We start from the raw sequence: 21200 nt of genomic DNA, 5'->3' as shown, positions 1-21200 counted from the left end.
AATGGAGTCAATCTAAAAATTACAAGAAGCTCTGCTCCACATTCGTTCAACCGCTCAGCCGCTCTCACACTCACTTGACCACATCCCTTCAACCAAATTCAATCCATCTCTCTGTAAGATCCCACGCAATTGCATCAGACAGGCAAACACAGTGCCGAAAGAGAAACCAGATCCAGAGTGACATTTTCTGGTGCTGTAATGCCAATTAGAGTGACTGGGTGATGACAGCTACTTCAGGTCTGATACACCCTTGGGCATACAGTCAGTAACGGCATGGTGTTGATGCTTGCTCAGGTGATATCTGCCCTCTGTCATGTGTAGTGTTTTTATCTTTGCTGCCTGCGCCAGGGGCGAAGAAAGCAAAAGGCCAAATTTGCTTAAAACACATGTTAGCTCTGTGGTGGTCCACAGCATTTCTCTCCTGTCCCTCATCTGGTCCCATCTCACATTATAAATGTTTGAGTCATGGACTAGGATTATACAATTGGTTGAGGCTGTGAGTGTTTATTCCACCCACATTCCACTGCCTCAGTTTCAGGAGGCTGGTGTGCTAAACACATTTCCCACAATAAAACTAATGAAGCCAAAAGGGTATACCTTCAAATCCTCTTACATGCCAGCTTAAGGTGCCCCAGGGCGCCCATCTGACTGCTGCCTCCTGTCCATCCCCACCCAGCCAGTGACCTCCAATTCTACGCCCAGATTTTCATCTTGCACAGACCAGCAACAAAAAGATTACATCCAAAATCTTCCCTTTATCCTCCCCGAAATAACAGTAAGCAATCTGAAGGGCCTCTTTGTATCAGCATTAATATCCTGCTCAAGATCACAAAGCCTCTATCTGACCCAATTCCAGACCGTGAAATTTTTCAACTTTGCTGGAACAATTACTGCCAGCGTACATTGTCCCGACAGCTGATGTCATGGTAAGAATGTTTCTGTGTAGGCTTGTATCTCTTGGGATAAAAAAAACAATTGTAATTCCCTTGGCTGTTCTGTACAATATTATGTAAGCTCCTTAATTAATCCAAAAACCACATCAAAGATAGGTAGTGAAAGCACTGGGAAATTGGAGGACCAGCTGTCATGCTAGACCTTCACAAAAAACAATGTTGTAATATAGTGATTTGTATATAGTGATTTGCCACTGTTCTTTATTTGGCATTTTTATGATCTCTTTTATATTTTATGCCACTGGTATGACATATTATATTATCTTATTATATTACATTATACAAAATTATGCTCATGGTAGTACAAAGTGCCAAGAACAGACTAAGTTTCACCTGCTTACAGCTGGCTCTACAGCTCACTGCACTGAAACATCAGCGAGACTGTGGTCTCATTAATATTCAGATTGTACACTTATTAGTACAGGGCTGCCACTCTTCCATGTTTTTTCGTTTGTTGCGGTTTTTTATCAATTTCTTCTGTAGCTGCTAACATTTGAACGCATTCAACAAAGATTTTTTAGAAGTTTAAAAATCTCCAGAGATGCACCCTCCGTAAAAGAGGAAATGGAATCAATTGCTTTTATGCCAGCACTTGTCTGCACAATATTGAAGAACAGTTCAGGACCTTATAATGTCCGCTGTGACCGGATAATTGTCCGCTACCACTTTTTTTAAGCAAGCAGAGGCACCATCCCTCTTCTCTGCTTGGTTTCTGGCTCTCACCATAATCAAGCTATGAGCCGTGCATGTGAGTCAAGCCTTCTCTGTGTGCAAGTTTTCATGAAACAGTATAGTACCAGCGTCAGCACTGGGACCCACTGAGGAGGGGGCACTGCACACAGCTGGCATGGACTGCACAAATTGCTGCCAATGAATTCATGCTTCCTGCATTGTGTAGATAAGCATCAATCAATATGTACAGCCCCCCCTTTCATCGGCCAAAGCTATTGATCAGCGCTTCCTAAGGTGTCTGACTCTGTCTTCACCCTTGCTGCTATGCATTAAATTACACTGCCTTGCAAACAAATTGACTGCATTTTGAAATGCCTAATTAAACTGATAAATGGCAGTTGGTAAAACATGACAGTTTTCAGTCTTGTGGCAGAAGGTATTTGCTTTTTGGAAAATCCCACCATTCCCCAATTTTCGAATGTGGATCATGGAAGGCAATGCACTCTAAGGCAAGAAAATTAAAATGAATCAACCTCTGGAAGGACATTATACAGATAACTAACAAAATAGTTATCTGCTGGATTTTAATTATCACAAAATGATATATGGTTTGATGTTGTATTACACACACAGACACCTGGAGTTTACCCATGGGGCCAAAAGACTCAAAACTCATCTTAAAATGGGAAGTCTGTGAGACTCCTCACAATTTGGGAATTGGCACAGGCTTACACTGATGTGTGAAATCTGGCTTTAAAACCATTAACGATGCAAAATTACATCACTCAACGTCTAACTCTCCCTTTCAGCTAATGTCAGTCCAAAACTGTCAGTGTCCCAGAAGGTGAGGTCCTTCTCAACGGCAGCTGCGACCTTGGAGGTGAACTGACTAAGGGGGAACACTGGACCTAATAGACTTTTTTGAAATTAGTAACACCAATTTTGTTGGCTGTAGCAGCAGCAGATCTTGCACAGACTGACTGGTAGAAGTCACATAACTTTTTGAAAGTTTTCTATTACATTACCTTTTATATTAAGGCAGCATTTGAAGCTAAATATTGTGCCTTGGGTCTAGATGCAATCCTTAACAAATAAATGCAAAGCCACTCAGTCTCTCAGGTACTGGAAAGCCTTTCCATTTCCTCCTCTGTCTCGACTGGCTGCATAAACATGGATAAATGCAAAGTTGTTGTGAACACAGTTTAAATGCTGAGGGAGTTAACATGTGGAGACTTTACATCACCATTTTACCATGAGGAGAGAGACACCAGTACGGAAGTCATCACAGCACTCCGCTGCCTCCAGTAGCTGTTTAACAGCTAAAACGCAATATTCCACCCCATAAAACCTCTCATGCAATTAAGCAATTAACAGAGAAAAGTAATTCTGTCTACTGCCGCCTTTTGATAAGCACAGATGCCCTGCCAATTTCCTTCTGCGGAATGCGGCAATGATGATAAACGAAAATATTGTTCAAAAGAATTCATATTTCAAGCATCAGCTGTTCATTTCTGAGGGGGGAAAAGTTACCCCTTACTATGAGAATAATAACTCATGACAAGTTCTTACTCCCAGGAAACATTCTCATCCATCCATAAATGAAAGCTGCCGTATTAAAAGTCACAGCCGAGTTAGAAGAAAAAAATAGAGGAAGTGGTGAATTATCATTACGCACAGCGAGTTGCCAACTCATCGCTGCCCCCTTCCAGTCATAAATCATTAATACGAAACCCCTGTGAAGTCTCTAGACACTTCCACAGTGGTATGCCAGCCCTCTCTTCTGTGAGGGTGGAACAAAGGCCGTGAAGGCATGGCAGCTGGTGTTCTGATGCAGTGTGACTTGGGCCATTAGATAGACCATTAGATAAACAGCAAGTCAATATCAGTGTGAGAGCATTCAATACTTAAAAGGGGAAGATTGAAATGGGGGTGTATTCAGACTTGGCCAGGAAGGTTAGTCTGTCTTTTTGCTAGTGCAGCCAGAATTTCCTCTGCTCAACTTCCTCTCTAAACACCTTTGTTTTTTCAGGTAAAGGTCAGTATCAGTAAAAAGTGTTCCATGGAAGAACACACTACACACAGATGTATAATGAACAACGAGAAAGGTGACACCAGAACACACTACTTTGTGTTCAGTGTCTAGCAATTTCGGATCAATGATGAATTTGTTAATTCAACCTAAAATCATAACGTGAATTTCAGAGGACAAGAATTAATTCAAGCTCATTTCTGAAGACTAAATCACGTGTAAAATATGTTCAATACATATTTAAGCACACAAACCATTCTATAGTCAAGCATTATAAGTAAGTACAATAAAATAAATGAAACGGAACCTGACCAGAAGCCCATGAACAAGAGACAAGCACAAATCAACGCCTACGGCTGCCTGAGATTGCACACGGCAGCAGATATGAAAGCATTTTGATTTACACTTTCTCGTTTGCATTCTCTGTTGTAAACTAATCACCACCCCCCACCCCCATAGGTCTGAACGCTGTTGTTTTTCCTTTCAGCTGGAGTTATTTACAGCCCTGCAAATGATGTATATCAGAGCTAACAGTGCAGCAGACTGGGCACCTTATGGTCCCACGCATACCATAATTCTTAGGGTGCATCACACGTTGTCTACTGAGATTGTGACCACACGGGGCACTGAGGAAATAACAGCAGCATGCCTCTGCAGATACACAATCCCTCAAGCTGTCTCTTCTAACAGACCACTAAAGCCACCGCAAAGAGCATTTTCACTCATTACACTCATCATTGCATTGTAATTTTGTTTTGTGAAAAACCCATATGGCACCTGATGGGATTACACTGCTTAATTATTTCAATTCAAAACGAATCTACTAAACTACACTGCTTTGCACTGTATCTAGTACTTGATGCATATGCATTAAATTCTGTCATTTGTCTTACTATGTCAAATGTATACATGTGTATAGATACATACACACAAACCCACATGTACAAACACACACATACATACATACAGTATGTGTGTGTGTGTGCATTGCAAGACAGTGCAAGATCTACCACCGCGCTAACCAGCTACTACCCACCATCCATCACGCTATTATCTTTTTCGGTCAGCGTTTAATTGTTTGTTTTCTGCTATGTTGTCTGCTGAGATAATCTGGACTTCGAACAAATGTGAACTTCCTGGCAGCGCCAGCATCACAAACGCGAACACAGCGAAGTGGCAGACGGTGCCAGCCCCCCGGAGACGCCGGCGCGGCAGCAGCCCCGCATGCCCCGGGACGGGCTCGCACGCACCCTGAACGCAGCCAGGATGATTCTGGTGACTTTCTCTTTGACGGACTCCTGCAGGATGTCGGACAGCGCGGGGACCACGTTGTAGCGGCGCAGGTTCTCGCACATCTGAGGGCTGAAGGCTAGCAGCCAAATGCAGAAGATCATCTGGTACTGGAGCTGGAAACCACACTTGTTGCTCAGGACTGCTGTGATGCTGAAAAGGAAAAAGTAATGAAAGTGCATTTAGTTTATCCTAGAATTATGCACACTGCACATACTTCCATACTGAACTTCCCTGAAAATAAATGTTTATGTATACAGATACAAACACACGCACACACACACACACACATACGTATACATATACGTATATGTATACATATATACAGAAGACTGAATGAAACATAAAAATAGAGAATAGACAATGAATTCTGGCTTACCAATTGACACCATCAGCTTCTACCCATGCAAATCGGTACTCGTTAACCCTGAGCATCAACTGAAGGCAACCAGCAACACACTGAACATACTGGGAGCTCTGGAAAAGGAAACTACAATGAGTCAATCTGAATGAGGAAAACAATGAACATGTGAAGACCTTGTGTCATCTTCCCGTGAAAAAAATGCATCTTAATAAACAATTTTAGAAAGGCCCCAGGAATGAATGTGATTCAAGATGAGATATAGCCAAGGAAGAAACAAAGGATGTAGAAGACATATCTTTCAGGCATAAATGCCCTAATTAGACAGGCACTGCAAAAAGAACCTGCTGCAATCAATGATAAGAAGGAAACCTTTCTCTCTTTTTTTTTTTTTTTTTTTTTTAAAGGCAACCTTGGATGCACTTTTTTTTTTTTTTTTTTTTTAAATCGGAAACCGAAAGCTACAAATTAATGAATAGTTACAGGACTAGCACTTGCCATATAAAAGAAAGAAATACTGCATTTCTGGCTTTATACATACATTCTTAAATATCACAATTTCCATGTATACCATTTTTGGTTACAATTCTAAAATGATAGTTTTCTGTTCTTTTATTGCTGCTAAGTTGGCCATTTTTTCCTCTGAAGAATTGAATTTCACTTTGAGTTTTATTAAATCAAACCCGCAAGGACCCTTTCAGCTGTGAGTGACCTTGTTTTAGAACCGTTTCTTTTAAACGCAAGGAAGTAGATATTTCACATCGTGATGACTCCGGGGGTAAACAGTACTTAAATGTCACCCAGCCCAGGTGAACCTGATGGAGCAGCTGTGAAAGGCTTCAAAGGGCTACACAAAGGCATTTATCATTCAAGTCATAGGCATATTAATCTTTCCCATGGCAAAAATATGACGATTCAATTTGCCAAACACATTGCAGTGCCCTACCTTCTCTCTTCTGTGTGTCTTAATCATTCTTATTTATTCCTAAGTATCATTTATACTTTTTAAATGGAAAAAAAGCATCAGACAAAGGAAAGAAGCAGAAAGAAGAAACAGATGATGAGTCCTTCAGGGGTTGCAATAAGTACGAAATATCATCCCGGTATTCAGGTAAACACACAGAGCAGCCGAGACAGAAATGACAGCCAAACTTACCTGGTTCACTGCTCTCATTGATTGAGGGAACATTTTCAGATTAACAACTGTAGAGATTTATGCTAAGCAATACGCTTGACATGTTATGCCACAGCACCATATTCAGCTGAAACAGGAGACTGCAAAACTTATAGGAAATAAGCATTCCTTGATGTTAGGGTCCTATAATAGGGTGTAAAAGGCAAGGGATTACTGAGAATATAATACAGACAGGCAGCACCTCGAGCAAGTACTGTTAGCATGAAGATGTCTGGGAGAAAGGAAATGGCATTAATCTGCTGGCAGCCCTTCGGGGGAAAAACAAAGAATATGAGAGAGGGTAGAGGAAGAAGATCAGTTTTAATGGTTAATGGAAAGGACAGGCAAGAGGGAAAAAATATCTTTACTACCATCAAGGAAATTCAGCTATTTACAACTGCTTGGTAATTAATTTGTCATGTTTTAGAGATGTTTTTAGTGAGTCATACAAAAAAGTCCTTTAGACAATTATGTGCGGAGAATAAGTATTTACTGGATTAGCTTAATGCACGGGAATATTTCTGGGTCATAGGGCAATGTGGTTTCTTGTTGGTTGTTATTCTAGGAGATGACGATTTTAGGGGTCGTCCCATAACAGTTTTTAATATGATGCTGCAGGTGATATTTATGTAACAGGTAGAATGATGACCGATAAATCTGCCCATATCTAATTCATTAACATTATTAATATAATGAGAAAATTATTAGCTAACAACTGAAAAGCATTAGATGACAACATGATTCATAGGAGTCATCTGTCTTTCCACTCAATGTGAATAAAAAATATTAAATTAATGTTGACATCGTAAGTAATGCAAATGTAATGTCTTTTTTTTTTACACTCCTTAACCACAATCCATTTAGCTGTATAACCACCACAATAGCAAGAAATGGCCACATGGCCTGTTTTTAATCAAAATATCTCAGTGGGTGTTAAATTTGCCACAGAAATTAATGTTTTTTTTTTCTTCCCCTGACATTTCTGCTTCTTGATTCACAGTCTCCTTGCTTGCTGGCCTTTTTATTCATCCAGTGATCCATCTTGGTGGGAGTGGTTTTCGATGGTTTTGAATGCGAATGAAAACAGCTGGAAATCATTTTTAAAAATGAACGAACCTAACTGAGGCCTCCATCTGACATTGATGGCCCACTTGTGTGTGTTTTCCTCTCTCAAACCAAGTGCCTCCTATTCTAGGATAGGCGTGGATCCTTTCACAAGTTTCAATTACCCTGCGAATTTTGCAGGAGATATTCAGATTATTGATTATTTCAAGCAGCCATTCAGTACTACAACATTTGAAGAGCAAAACTGGGCAGGCAATAATTCTGACTTATCAGACCATCATTATTTCAAAACATAATAGTGAACTTATTTTTTCACGATAATGGAAATAAAAGTTTCAAAATTTTTGCTAAGAGGCACGATACCTCATATTTTTAGCTAAAATATTATAGATATAATTCATTATTCTCTACATGATATGAGACTAATATGCATACTATGGCTATTAAGAAAATGACAAAATATAAACTCACAGAATGTTCTATGAGGTCCTAAATAAGCCTTGTTAGTTAGCTAGGTATGCGGCCAAGACAAGTACTTCACTTTTTTGGACTGAGTTAATTGAAGAATTACCTTGTTTAATGTATTGTGATGGTTATAACTACAACAACAGTTATGACAAAGCTATAACTAATTTATAGTCGTTTATGAATTTTCATTTCAGTGGCCTTCAGCCCCTTCTAGAAACTTCACCAATGGTCTGGTTAAAAAGCATTGCATTGGTATGTAAGTTGCGTGGGTTATTAAAGTCTTTGATATGAAACAAAAAATAATATGGTAAATACCCAAATCTAATCGGATGAATCAGGACGACCCCAAGTCAATTTGACGGAAGATATATAGATGCAGAATCACACTCTTTTCATGCTGCGGATTATAGATGAATAACATCAATATCGTAGCAAAAATATTTTTCTTCCGACAGAGATGTTTTCCAAATTCCACAGAATCCCCCAATTAATCTACGGCAGCTCCCAACAGCAGCAGGCACATTGCAGAAAGACAGAGAGAACAGAGCAAGTGAAGACGGAGGCTAAAGCCTGCGGTTTGCCAGCAGCCACTTTGGCTCTGGCAGCACCGTATTTTACAGTCCACAGGAAAGCCTGACTTAATGTCTCCAGCCGAGGGCATGGCGCGACAGTGATTTTCATGCCATTATTAATTTCACAAAAGACTTAGGCAGTTTATGTACTTACATCACTGGGGGAAACTGTTCCTGTTTCTGGACCTGCAGGATGCAGTTTCTAACAACAAAAAAAAGTAGGGGATGGAATAAATGTCACCTGTATTTGCTGGGTGGTATAATCCCCTGCTAATGGGTTTTTAAGCTTCTGGTGTATTGTTGCTGTGTTAGATCATGCTCAGCGTACAATCTTTCTGGCAACACTATATTGCAGTACATTCTGTGGAAGGAAAGCATTAGCATGAGAGTCGGTCACAGTCTGCAAAACAAAACACACACCCCTTCAACAATTTGAAAACTTTTTTATGACCTGGATCTGGTTTTACGTATTTAAATATTTAGTTATTTTTTTATACTTTCATCAAGCCACTGTTTAACAGTGAGTGAGCCGTGTAGGGATCATTTCTCCTCGTCGCACAGGCCATTTGCCGCGCATACATTAGCACCCTTTCAGGAACCTCTGCAACCATTTGGGATGCTTCTGCTTTTCGTGTCTCTCTAAACAACTTAATGGACAACAGATTGCTCCGCACAAAATACATCACAGATGTAAAAAGTTCCTACTGAGGAAATGAGGTATTCTTTCATGGACAACATAGTAACAGTCCTAAAGTTGTCTCAGTTCTGCATAACAATCATACAGAGAAGACAAGCAACATGAAGTCTGAGTTGAATTTTTTTTTTTTTGATTTGATGCCCATTGTCTGCTCAGTTTTACATGAAAAAAGACAGGTGAATGCATTAAATTGTGATCCTTACCAACTGCCCAATAGTACAGATGCTCACAATGTAACGACTACCTTGAATTGAGAGTTATGGTGAGTCACTTGGGTTCACGTGGGTTCATATAAAACTATTTCTCCATTTACTAACAATGTCACTGCCATACCAAGCATCTGAGTGAAGCCAACCCTCTGAGCCATGGCCTTGAAACTCACTCAGCACCATGTAAGGTCTTCTTGGGTTAGTAAGCAGCCAGTGGTGAGTTCATTTAATCCTATCTTGACATTTATTTGAATAACAGATTGTCAGCGAGGGAGGTGTTTCGAAGAGCTTACGTCCACACAGAGGGCACAGGGTCATTGGCAATTCAAACAGACACTGGTTTCTACTTTGGAAATTAATTGATATATTCTAAAATGTATGTCCCCTTCATACAATGTTATCACTTTCAGATGAATGCCTCTTATGATTAAACACTGAGCTATAGAGGATAACCTGTAACAAATAACCTGGAATTACAACTTAGAATGATAAAGTTTTGTGATTACTTTAATAGCCATAGCTTACTAATTACTAATACTAATTAATTAGATGTGTGCATACAATTTGCCCTGCTATACACATGAAAATGCAAATAAAGACGGGCAAAAGTGAGGCCAGTATAAAAAGATGATAAATCCAGGTGGCAGGGTCACTGTTACGAATTAAAATTTCAGGGCCTTTCTGACAGGAGCTAGGGGGAAAAGAAAGAAAGAAAAAGAGAGGAAGTAAGAAATGAAAGAAGGAGAGAGAGAGAGACAGACAGCTGCAGGATCAGTTGCTTTATGAGATAGCTTTGCAACCACTGAGTCAGATAAGGGCTCACGAACAAAAAGAAAGGAGCGATACAGCACTCAGAGGCTGAATTACAAGTTTGAAAAACAAGCTTGATGGGTAGAAGGGAGAGCATTACTTTTCAACACCATCAAAGGCAATACCAGTGGAGAGAATAAACAAGAAGTAAAGATCCTTTCCAGGGCTTGATATTTCATTGACTGTGTTTTTATGTTTTCCCGAATTTAAAAAGCACTGGTGATAAATCAAAAGCCTTGCCCCACAGAGTCAAGCTCCCCATTTCTCCACATCCCCATAAAACCATGCGTGCTTGCCAAGACCCCACTAGAACAATTTCATTAATTTCATTTCTGTCATGATTAACTGGATGCCCTGCTGGGATGCAGAAAGTTGTTGTTTTCCCCTTCTTCTGTTCTCATCAATATTCAGTTTAATTTTCTAAAAATTGGCAACATGATGCACCGGGAAAAATTACTGAAGTCATTTAAACACAACAGAACGTATGAACAGACCGTAGAAAGAGAGTATAAAAGTATAAAAACATGTACCTGTGAGCTGAGCTGAGTTTTGATCCAATTAAAATAGTAGTTCAGGTCACTCCCTTCCATGAGCTCCCGCCCCCAGGCTGCCAGTTTGGCAATAATCCTCGCAGCCTAGGGCAGAGAACACCAATATTCATGAGCCGTGAGCCAAAGGTTAATGACCCTGGCCAGTACTTCGTCAATCCCCCGACAGCATGCTGTGTTCTGTTATATCACCATTGCATATAATGGAATGTTTTCAAAGCACTGATGGAGAACGCCATCTTTTGAGGGAGAACTGCACAATTTTAGGAAAATGAGTGTAGAAAAAAAAAAAAAAAAACACACACACACACTTGACTAGAAAGCTTGGACACAAAAAACAGAAAGATAGTATACCAGTGAAAAACTGTACCACTATTGCAAGATGAGTTATGTCATGTTAATTAGCCAGCAAGTCAAAAACTGTAGACTCTGATAAAATAATTATAAACCAAAAGGGAACATACTGTGAGATGTGAAAATGCCAGTGTGACAAACTTCTTTTTGAAAATGACCCGAGTAAACTCAAGATTACTCAACTAATCTGTGCAAAAAAATTGAAAGACCTGATATGCATAACATCCAAGATTATATGACCAAATTATGCATAGACTACAGAAGCTACACTACTTGTATGAGCTACATGTGGCAGGTGATTATTGAGTGGTCTGGCCACTGTCATGTCGGTGCTCCGTACACTGCTACTAACAGCGATGAAAAACAACAATGGATAGACACGGCAGTGTTCAGTAATATTGCAATAGGAAAGTCAGAATGAAAGGCTTTCCAGCTTGATGGGCCAGATGGCCAAAAGAACTCTGAGTCAGAATTGACACAACAATCCATGGCCCCTTGTGACACTAGAGAGGTGTTCTATGCGCTGGAAAAAAAAAAAAAAAAAAAAAAAAAAAAACTACAAGAGTACAAAGATCTAGTTGTAATCCCTTATGTTGTAATGGAGTCTAAGAAATGCATTTCAATCAGTGCAAAGACTGCCATTCAGTGTTTGCCATAACTAACACGGAAAAACCGCATATTCACAGCATATTATTATATAGCTCTCGTAGAGATGGACTACATGTACAAATGTGTGACGATGTGGGTTGGTTTACGTATACAACTCTGCCAAACATCCCCATATCTCTGAGTCGTGAGCTTAAAATGAGCTTAATTTGTATATTTATTAAAGGCAAGGCACTTTCAACAGAGTGATAAATCCCATGAAACACAGTATGAATCTTCCTAGCACACATCATTCTCTGTGCACAAACCCATGCTCTCCATAATCATGCCTTTGCATATTTAAAATAAATGTAAAATAAAACAAAATGCAAGGAAGAGTTGAAAACACAAATACAACAAGCATTACAGATGCTGTATTCTGTTACTCAATATGAACATGCTGAATCACACAGACTTATGGAGTACTCCAAACAGTGATAGTGCTACCTGGCATTTAGATTTAATGGTTGTAGGCAGGCTCATTCAATCACAGTAGCTAGCCTGAATGCAATTTCAAAATGAATTGAAAAATCAATGTACACTAAAGCACATTGTCTACGGTACTTGAGGTGGTGCTTTTTGCAACAGGAAATAAAGTGTATATCGGTTGCATGTGCATTGGAAATGAAGGGGTCCATTATGAAATGATAAATGTGATAAACGATAAAACAATGCAGGACCCTGATATGACAATAATGTAATGAAAGGTAACACATCTCCACTCCCACTGCATTATCACCTTCTAAAGATTATAATTCTTCATAAGCAGATGTGAAGCATGACTGGAATTAAAATTCGACCAATCCGTGTAGTCACAAATTACAAAACAGGTACCATTACCATGGTTTTATTTGACAGTTAATGGCTTCTTTTGGCCAATATCCCAATTATTGGATTAAAAATTAAATTTACCACTGTCCATTCAATTGCCCCTTTTAGCTATTAAAAAGCTATTAACTGCTTATTGTAATTCCTGACAGCCATGACAGAATGTCTAAGGAGTGAAAGTACACAGCGTCAGAAGAATATGCCATTAGTCCAGAAATCAGGCATTATAGCAGTCTGTGCCTGGAAAGGGTCAAACACTTTGGTATTTTTTAGGAGTGCACATGTATGGAAGGAAAGCGCTCTTGGGTGAAAAAAACTTACAGACAGAACGCTCATAATTTAACATTCCTAAACCAATCCAGAGTCTCATCGGCCCACTGAATGGATACCTGCAATGTCTGCTAAGACAAATGTAATGGGTGTCCTGCGGAAAACCCAAACAACTGTCTACATAACTGTCCTACTGTACGTTTCCTAAGTTCATGTCATCCATTATTCATTGGTTCACCAGGAGAAGCTCAGTTGAATCTTCAACTTTCTGCTAAAAGCTGACAAAGCAAACACAGAATCTCATCATTTTAAATGATGTATATTCTGTTGGGTTATGCCTGTGTGGGGAACAGTATTTTCAAACAAAACCAGACTGAAGGAAATCTGTTCTTATACAAAAGTGTACAATGCCAGAATAATCAGTGAATAAATAAAGGACTACCAGTATTGTTTTTGCAGCTATAATACAAATAAAGGAATTGAGAAAAATGCTCCAAGGTCATCAAGCTGGTTCTATACACCCTTTCAAAGGGACTGCTTTCTACAAGCCTCTGCCATGGCAACCATTTCAGCTCAGACATTTGTGGAAATGGTAGTGACGTTTTGGACTGACAGAAATTTTTCGTATTCAGACTTCAGTACTCGTGTAAACTTATGCATCACTTTTTTTAAATGAGTACAACACATTAAGACATTAAAATGTCATCACTTGATGCTTTCTTGTATGTACATATATGTCTGGTGTAATAACACTGCTCACACCAGCAGCAAACAGCAACATGGTATTAAAAACATGAAATAATGTTTGGTAAACACAATTCTCTATTGAGAATGAAGATTGTATTTGCTCATGTTGTACTTATCACACAGTATATGATAACTGTGTATAACTTTTAGTAATAGAGGGATCCTCACAATTGGCTTTATTAAAGGATCAGAGGATCAGGGGATATTCTTGTCTGAATTTCCCAGCATATTGCATACTTCTGAAAGTTTAATTAACTTCCAGAATGAAGATACAAGTTTAATAGTGTATGCTCTGTAAATCTAAGGAATAAAATTTTAAGCATCATAATTCACCTTTTCCTCAGGCTTATCCCTTGGCTGAGGTCCATTCAGCAACAGTTATGTTCAACTCATCATTATTACTTCAGGATTAGAGTCATACAAAATGGGCATTGCGAAGGGCTGGAACCACTGAATGTGCTGCCCCCCACTGGAAGGAGAGAAATATTTGATTTTATGGTTTAAAAAAAAAAAATGCTTGACCCACTGCCTTCAGTGAAGCCTGCTTTTCGTGTCCCTATCAGTTGATTAATGAATTGCAAACAGAAAAAAAAAATGGTTTAATCTGAAGCACTGTGAAACAAACATGCTCATGTATTGATCGCCTACACCTGAAATGTGATAAAATTACTAATAGTACAGCAAAACACACAGCTAGTTCAAGCTCATTTAAATTAATCAGATGTAATAAGCTTGACAGAGAAGCCAAAACAGGTAGATAGACACCTTTTGAATAACAAATCAGAAATCAGTACTTCAATTGTTGGGTTTTCGTGGCATCTTCCTGTTGAGGGTGGATCGGCTCACAGCGACATAATGAAAGACGCGATTCCTCCGGTCAGAACACAGGTGAATCTCCTGTCTGAGCTCTGGCCCACTGCAGGCTGACAGCCCAAATAAATGAGACTGAAACACTGTCTGCTGCAGCCGTCTCTCTATGCACTGCGCTCTTGTGTGTTTGTATCTCAGGGTCTGTTACCCAAAAACAACTACAAAAAAAAAAGGTTTCTCATCATGCGTTTCCTTAAACTTTATTTTGTTACTCAGCGGAAACAACATATAAAAAGCAATGGCATACTGAACCATTACGTGAGCTTTGCCTCGCGTAATCATGTTTTTTTTTTTGTTCTTATTAGCCATTGTAATTGTTAGTATTCACAATGCCTTTTGACCTATTACAGACATGTCTTAACGTCCCCACAAAAGTAAAGTAAGGATGTCAGACTGGTTTACACTAAATGACCACATGAAAACCTGTATGAACCTACCTGCATATACCTCTGCAGGTTTACTTGTGGAGCTGTAATAATTAATAATTCATGACCTCTAGCAGAATAAGCACAAAGTACAATCTTATATGTAAAATAGACAAGGTGGTCTACTTTAAATGACTCTGATTGTTTATCAAAATTAGGTTTGTCCACAATGTTCTATGTGGTTCTTTTAAGGGCATTTTCTAATTAAACTGAGAACTTTAAACACATGCACCCTATGTGTTAAGAGCTGATGCTATACGGTCATTTCACCAATGTAAAGTCAAATAGTTTTCATTTCCAATAAGTGAACTTCTGAAAAGAAGCTAGAGAAAACTGCCACATTGCTTTCTATAATGATGCCAGATAGTTACACTCTGCCTTAGCCCTAGATATGCTAAAATACTTGGCTTACAGCATTTCCTTATCATAAAAATGATGAAATCCTTGAATGTTATAGGAAAGAGACTGCACAGCATGCAGCCATTAAAGGTTCCAACAAGTATTTGTCAGAGTGAAATTCACCATGTGATTTGAAACACGGCACTTTCCTTACAGACCTGAGGGTTTTAATCTGAACGATTTGCTGTGCTAATTGAGAGCTCACTGTCTTGTTATAGTACAACCCATAAAATATGCTGTTAATTACACCTAATCTGTAAAGTTTAAATCAGACAAACATCCAAAGATGAATTATCATAACAACACAGAACTTTACACTTTACAGAATTTACCACTGGGATTTGTTATACAAGGCTTACTGTAGCTGGTTCAGCTGCATACATATAAAGCTGCTGTATAGCAGACACAGTTTGGACTCAACTTGATAGATTTGTCCCATCTTTGTTTAAACTCCATTAATCACTATATTCGGAGTACAGGGTTACATGAATGTAGATTCTTTTGGATTACATCGTTTACAGCAACATCAAAATTATACTGACGTTATTACAAAAAGGCTATATGACACTTCAAAAGACAAAGCCCATATGCAGAGGAAGACTATCAGTTTGAGACAAAAACTGTGTTGCAGTCACTTAATATAGTTTTATGCAAACCCGGCAAAAAAGCATGTTTACCCAGTACCATTATACTGGGTTTTCATACAACAGGTTTTTGAAACTATTCACACCATAATCTGTACTTACCTGTAAAACTATGCAAAGATTTTTTAAAAAAGCACAACAGCTTGTAGCAACAACCACCTGCCAAATGTTTGAAATATTTTAGGTGCTCGGTAAGACAGCAACTAATTAGCACCAAGCACTGGATGGCTGTGCTTTTGATGAGCAGAGGAGACTTCTTGTTTATCATTATGTGGTAATGAAGTCTAAACTAAAAAGAATAGAGACACGGCTCTCTACAAATGCTTTGCAATCTATGAAGGAGCCAAAGATCTAACCTGTATCTTACAGAACCTACAGTATATATTTAGGTCCCTTCACAGATTGTGAAGCATTGTCTCAGTGTCTATTCTTATTAGTATATTATACACTAATACTATATATGTAGGTGTGTGTGTGTGTGTGTGTGTGTGTGTGTGTGGGTGTGGGTGTGTAACAGTGATGAAACAACAAATAGGGAGATTAACATTTCTTGCAACATATTTCAATACAGCATGCCTACTCTGGAAAGCTGTTACATTTTCAAAATGTAAATATACATGCTTGCCCAACAACATAGGGAATACATCAGAGTTGCATCAGCAGGCATAAGATAATTAACTATCTGTACTGCAATTGTCCTTTTCATTAACTGTCAAAAGTTATAAAAACCTCCACCACTTCCTACTACGCACTTTGCCATCAGTGCAAAACAAACTTAATTTCAATTGTCCTTCTGCATGATTACTGCAACTTGACATTTGGGATAAAGAGCAAGGCAAAATGCAACGAAAATTTTCATACTAACTTTGTATGTATTGAGCGGGGTTAAACGACCATTGTCATGCGGCGATCCTGATTTCTTCCGTTTTGTTTTACTTTCTCAATTTTGTTCATATTGCAAAAACAGAATATTCATCTAAATGCAAATGTTCCCTTTCAGCCCTATCTTCTCTATCTATTACTGGTGTCTACTTTGACCTTCCTCAGAACCTTCAGCCTGCTCTGTCATCCAACCAAGTGCACACACTTCATGCCTTTCCCTGTAAAAAAGTCTAATGATAGGTTATAATGAGGCAGCCCACCTGGCTCTCCGTGATCCCAATTTTCAGGTTTCAGTGACACAGCATTCAGGTCCCAGACATTTACATGTCTTTTCATTCAGCAGAATTTTAACAAGCAATTTTCAGACAGGCAACAGTGTACCCCCTGAGGGATTCGGAGTTAAGTGTCACCTTCTAATTCTGAAATGGTTCCGAGCCCACTGCAGAATACCGGGGAAAAAAAATTCAGACAGGGAGCTCCTTAAGGCATATAATAGCTCCAATTACATTAGGGCAAAAATGAATGAGAACAATTTGAATATGAATTCCTGCCTGACGGCATCAGATTGACAGTATTAACTGACGTAAGTAACATTACTTATTTATAAACAGTACAAAGATTAGCCTTAAAGTAAACCTCTGTTTCTTTTTTTCTCCTTGTTCATTTGTATCGAGAACCACAATACAGTATATGCCCCCTTATCAAGGTTATCAAAGGACATAATGGACAACGGGAAGGAAACGACAACTGTACGCATCCCAGCGTGATTCAAGGAAACGCGGAACATCATTACTGACCATGTGCACGGTGAAAAGATCCTGCCGGTTCAGCATGGGGAGAAAGTACGACCAGGCAGTGCTCTTCATTCTCTTGGCGTAATCAAAAAAGATGTTCACCCGCTGATGATTCTCCTGCAGGGTCCAGAACAAAATATGACAGCAAAAACAAGGTTATTAAACAACCATGGTGTACAGTATGTTGCAACCTTTTACGCAGACTCAAAGGTCCTGCAGTCATCATCAGTCTCCCACCCATATTGATGTATGGGTCACAGAGGTGTCTTAATTGTCCCTTTCAAAACCGCAAAAAAGTATCTATAAAAAAAGTATCTATAAAAGTATCTACTCACCCTCTCAACTACATGAACATAAAAACTTGCCCAAATTTCATTTTGAAGAGTTGTTGATATCATTAAAAACCAGCTCATGCACCATCCAGGGCCTGTGCCCCTCAGCATTTGGACTGAAGAGCCCAGATCTGGAATTCCTTAGGGAAATTAAGGACCTGGATAAACATGACCTTGGGCAGGTGTGCCCGCTCACTATCCCTCAGGCTGTCGGGAGCTGACTGGCCACTCCCCTAGAGTAAATAATGCATCCGGAAGAGGGAACTCACTTAAGGCAGACTAATAATTTGATTTAAATCAGACATAAAAAACATTTGAAACAATTAGAATGGATAGAGAGATTTTTTGGAAGAAAAAACTAAAGAACTGGCACTGTTTATATTCTGCCCAAGAAATAGCCATACATTATTGACAATATTTCCCCAACAGAGATTTGCCTTTTCCAAGGGCAATGTGGTCATCAGCTGGAATGTTAAAACCAGGATGGGAGGGCAACCTGGCTTTGGCTTGTCCACAAGTGGATCATCATATCATCGGCCACAAGTGTTTCAACAACTTCAACATTTCCCACAGAAACAGCTTTCACAACTTCGCCACCAACCATGGACTGTTGAGGTCTGGATCTGTACAAAATCACTTGTCAGTTATATGGAGACACATCTACGGCAGTAGTACGGTTGATTACATAGTCACCCATATCAGCCCCTTTCCTTTTAGAACATTTACAGTCACAGGTATTCACTCCAATTCATTCCAGTCAGCCAAATTACTGTGATTCATAAAGGAGGAGACATACACAACTCAGTATAAAAATAAAACAGATATACCGATAAGTCCAGAATATGACAAGAGTGTACCAGAATGCAGTTTACAATCCTGGATTCACAGAATTACTGGAAACCTTTCCAGTCAGCACAGAAAACAAAGTCCAGCTGTCCAAGGCTGGCTGTCCAAAATATTAATGACATTTTTGTAAATAATGACCTACATGTCAACAAAGTAAAGCCACAGAACCAAAACGTAGAGGAAAACAATGGTTTGCTTCAGATTGTAAAATTCTGATATAAACAGAAAGTTAGCAACCCAAAAAGACCACGAACAAATTAACCTAGTTTTACGTGGTACTTACTGTGCAACTAAAATACTACAAACACACACTTAAAAGTGCAAAAAAGGACATGAAAACACATCTGGGATAACTTCAATAACCTGAGCAACTAAATTTTTAAAAAAGAGGGACTTGGGAGAGGAAGGAAGAGCCATTTGACATTCACATTTAGTTGCTTAGCAGAAGCTCTTATACAGAGTGACTTAACATACATTACTATTCTTACATGTGAACCACTTCTACAGATGAATGTTTACTGAGGCAATGGATTAAGTACCTTGCCCAATGGTACAACAGCAGTAGCTCCAGCATGGAACCTTTAGGCTACAAGCCCAGTTTCTTACCACTACACACTGTTGTAGAACACAAAGTTCTGTAAAACTCTGAAATTCACACATTTGACCATACCCATGGAAAAAAAAAATCATAAAAAGCTGGGATTGGCAAGAAAAGACAACCAGACTGCCCCTAACTCCCCTCAGTACCATTCAGGAATTTGAAATGTATCCTAGCTGCAAACATCACTTTTAAAACTGTCTTGGCTTCATCAGAACATTTGCCTTCCTGTGACTGTGATAACACCAATTTTGACTGGCCAAAATTAAGCTGATCAATGGGCACCTCTCTTTTGAGTATGGCAAACCAAAAATAAATCTGGTCATCATGAACATTGCACCAAAAGACACAACCCAGTCTTCAATTAAATCAAACACTGGCCTCAGCTGAAAACAGTCACAGAACAGATGGAATATATCTTGGCTGTGCCACAATATGCCCACTTTTTGGCACATCCTTGTTAGACTTCTTGACCAATTTGTAGGAAGTAGGGCCATCATGTAGTACCCCCCCACCAGAAACATCCACCCATTTGTGGCAGAGGGCTCTGCATAACAGTCTCCAAGACGGGGAAAGATCCTCAATAGCCATCAGATACGGCCTGCGCTGTGTTCTGTAATCTCAGCTGGTCTATACATAACGACAAACACATGTGGTAGTATTTTGCCAGTATTGTCAAACAAAGCATCTTCAAAACACCCCATTTTAGGAGATGTCCTGCTTCTTTGGCACACAGAGGATAAAAACTGCACTTTCTGGGGAGGCTGCGGTTGGTTCAAACAAGCATAGCAATACAGCTATGTTTGGGCCACTCAGAGAGGCACTGCTCTTGTTGTGTAGGCATATCAGTCCCTGCCCCCTTCACAAAAGGCAGGTTCATTCTAAGTATCTAGGACAATTAGTCTGTTCAGGATAGCAGGAACACTCTGGGACCCGGAGTATCAATCAGTTCCACCTCTGAAGTCGTCCTCCTACAACTTCCTAGTTTTTCCTCATGAAGTCATAAGAAAAATGCATCCACTGCCTTGAATCCTTCTGCCATCCACTGGGTGTGATTTGGCAGAGTACAGGCAGTCCTTCAGAAGACAGGGACTCATCACAAGCCCATTGTCCACCCAGGAAAACTTCATGTAGGCCCTGAGGTCATTATTTTGTCACCCCCTCATCACACTGCTCAGATCAGAAGTAAGTGAAGAAGGAGACTAATCTCTTTCTGGTACATCACGTCTCTGCCACATGACAGTTTCAACAATTGCAGGCCCTTCCTTTTCTGTACTCTTCCTCTCCAGCACAAAGTAACAGGCAGGGGGAGCATCCATTTTGTTCACCTGTGTAAACTTAGCTTTAATTATATCCCTGACAATCCTGCTGATGTAGACCGACGAGAAATTGTCTTTTCCTTTCTGCTTGGCTACCCATGTGCCCTCACTAAAGTCCTCTCCATTTCTCCATCTCTCCTTCAATTTTCTCTATCTCTTCTCACTTCACCCTTGAACTGCTAGCACAAAATCTTAATTTGAATTTTCTCCATGTCCCACCGTTGACACAGAGATCTTGATTTCTCCATCCACCAACTTTCCCAAAAGGAAATGAAAGCCCGAGTAACGGAGAGATCACGCGGCAAGTCGGAATTGAAATAGCGTGCACACCCTCTCATGAAATGAGAGGGTGTGCACAGTATTTGTGATAATGAAACAGAAACTGTGCGGCAGTGATCA

At 39.5% G+C, this 21200-nt stretch overlaps 1 protein-coding gene across 2 annotated transcripts in view; it reads right to left on the bottom strand.

Annotated features, from left to right (window-relative positions):
• The window catches only part of LOC118773071 (V-type proton ATPase subunit H), a 67832-nt gene that overhangs the window by 34343 nt on the left and 12289 nt on the right, over nt 1-21200 (bottom strand). The window contains exons 5-9 of one of the 2 annotated variants that reach the window (XM_036521825.1): nt 17710-17823; nt 10831-10935; nt 8739-8786; nt 5324-5421; nt 4905-5097 (exon numbers count right to left, since the gene is read on the bottom strand). In XM_036521825.1, coding sequence (XP_036377718.1) covers nt 4905-5097; nt 5324-5421; nt 8739-8786; nt 10831-10935; nt 17710-17823 — 558 coding nt within the window. The remainder of the gene's footprint in view (nt 1-4904; nt 5098-5323; nt 5422-8738; nt 8787-10830; nt 10936-17709; nt 17824-21200) is intronic. The other variant, XM_036521826.1, reaches the window with a different exon arrangement.

This window comes from Megalops cyprinoides, chromosome 2, assembly GCF_013368585.1.
Source record: "Megalops cyprinoides isolate fMegCyp1 chromosome 2, fMegCyp1.pri, whole genome shotgun sequence".
NCBI classification, from domain to species: Eukaryota; Metazoa; Chordata; class Actinopteri; order Elopiformes; family Megalopidae; genus Megalops; species Megalops cyprinoides.
This window is presented reverse-complemented; position numbering and strand designations above follow the sequence as displayed.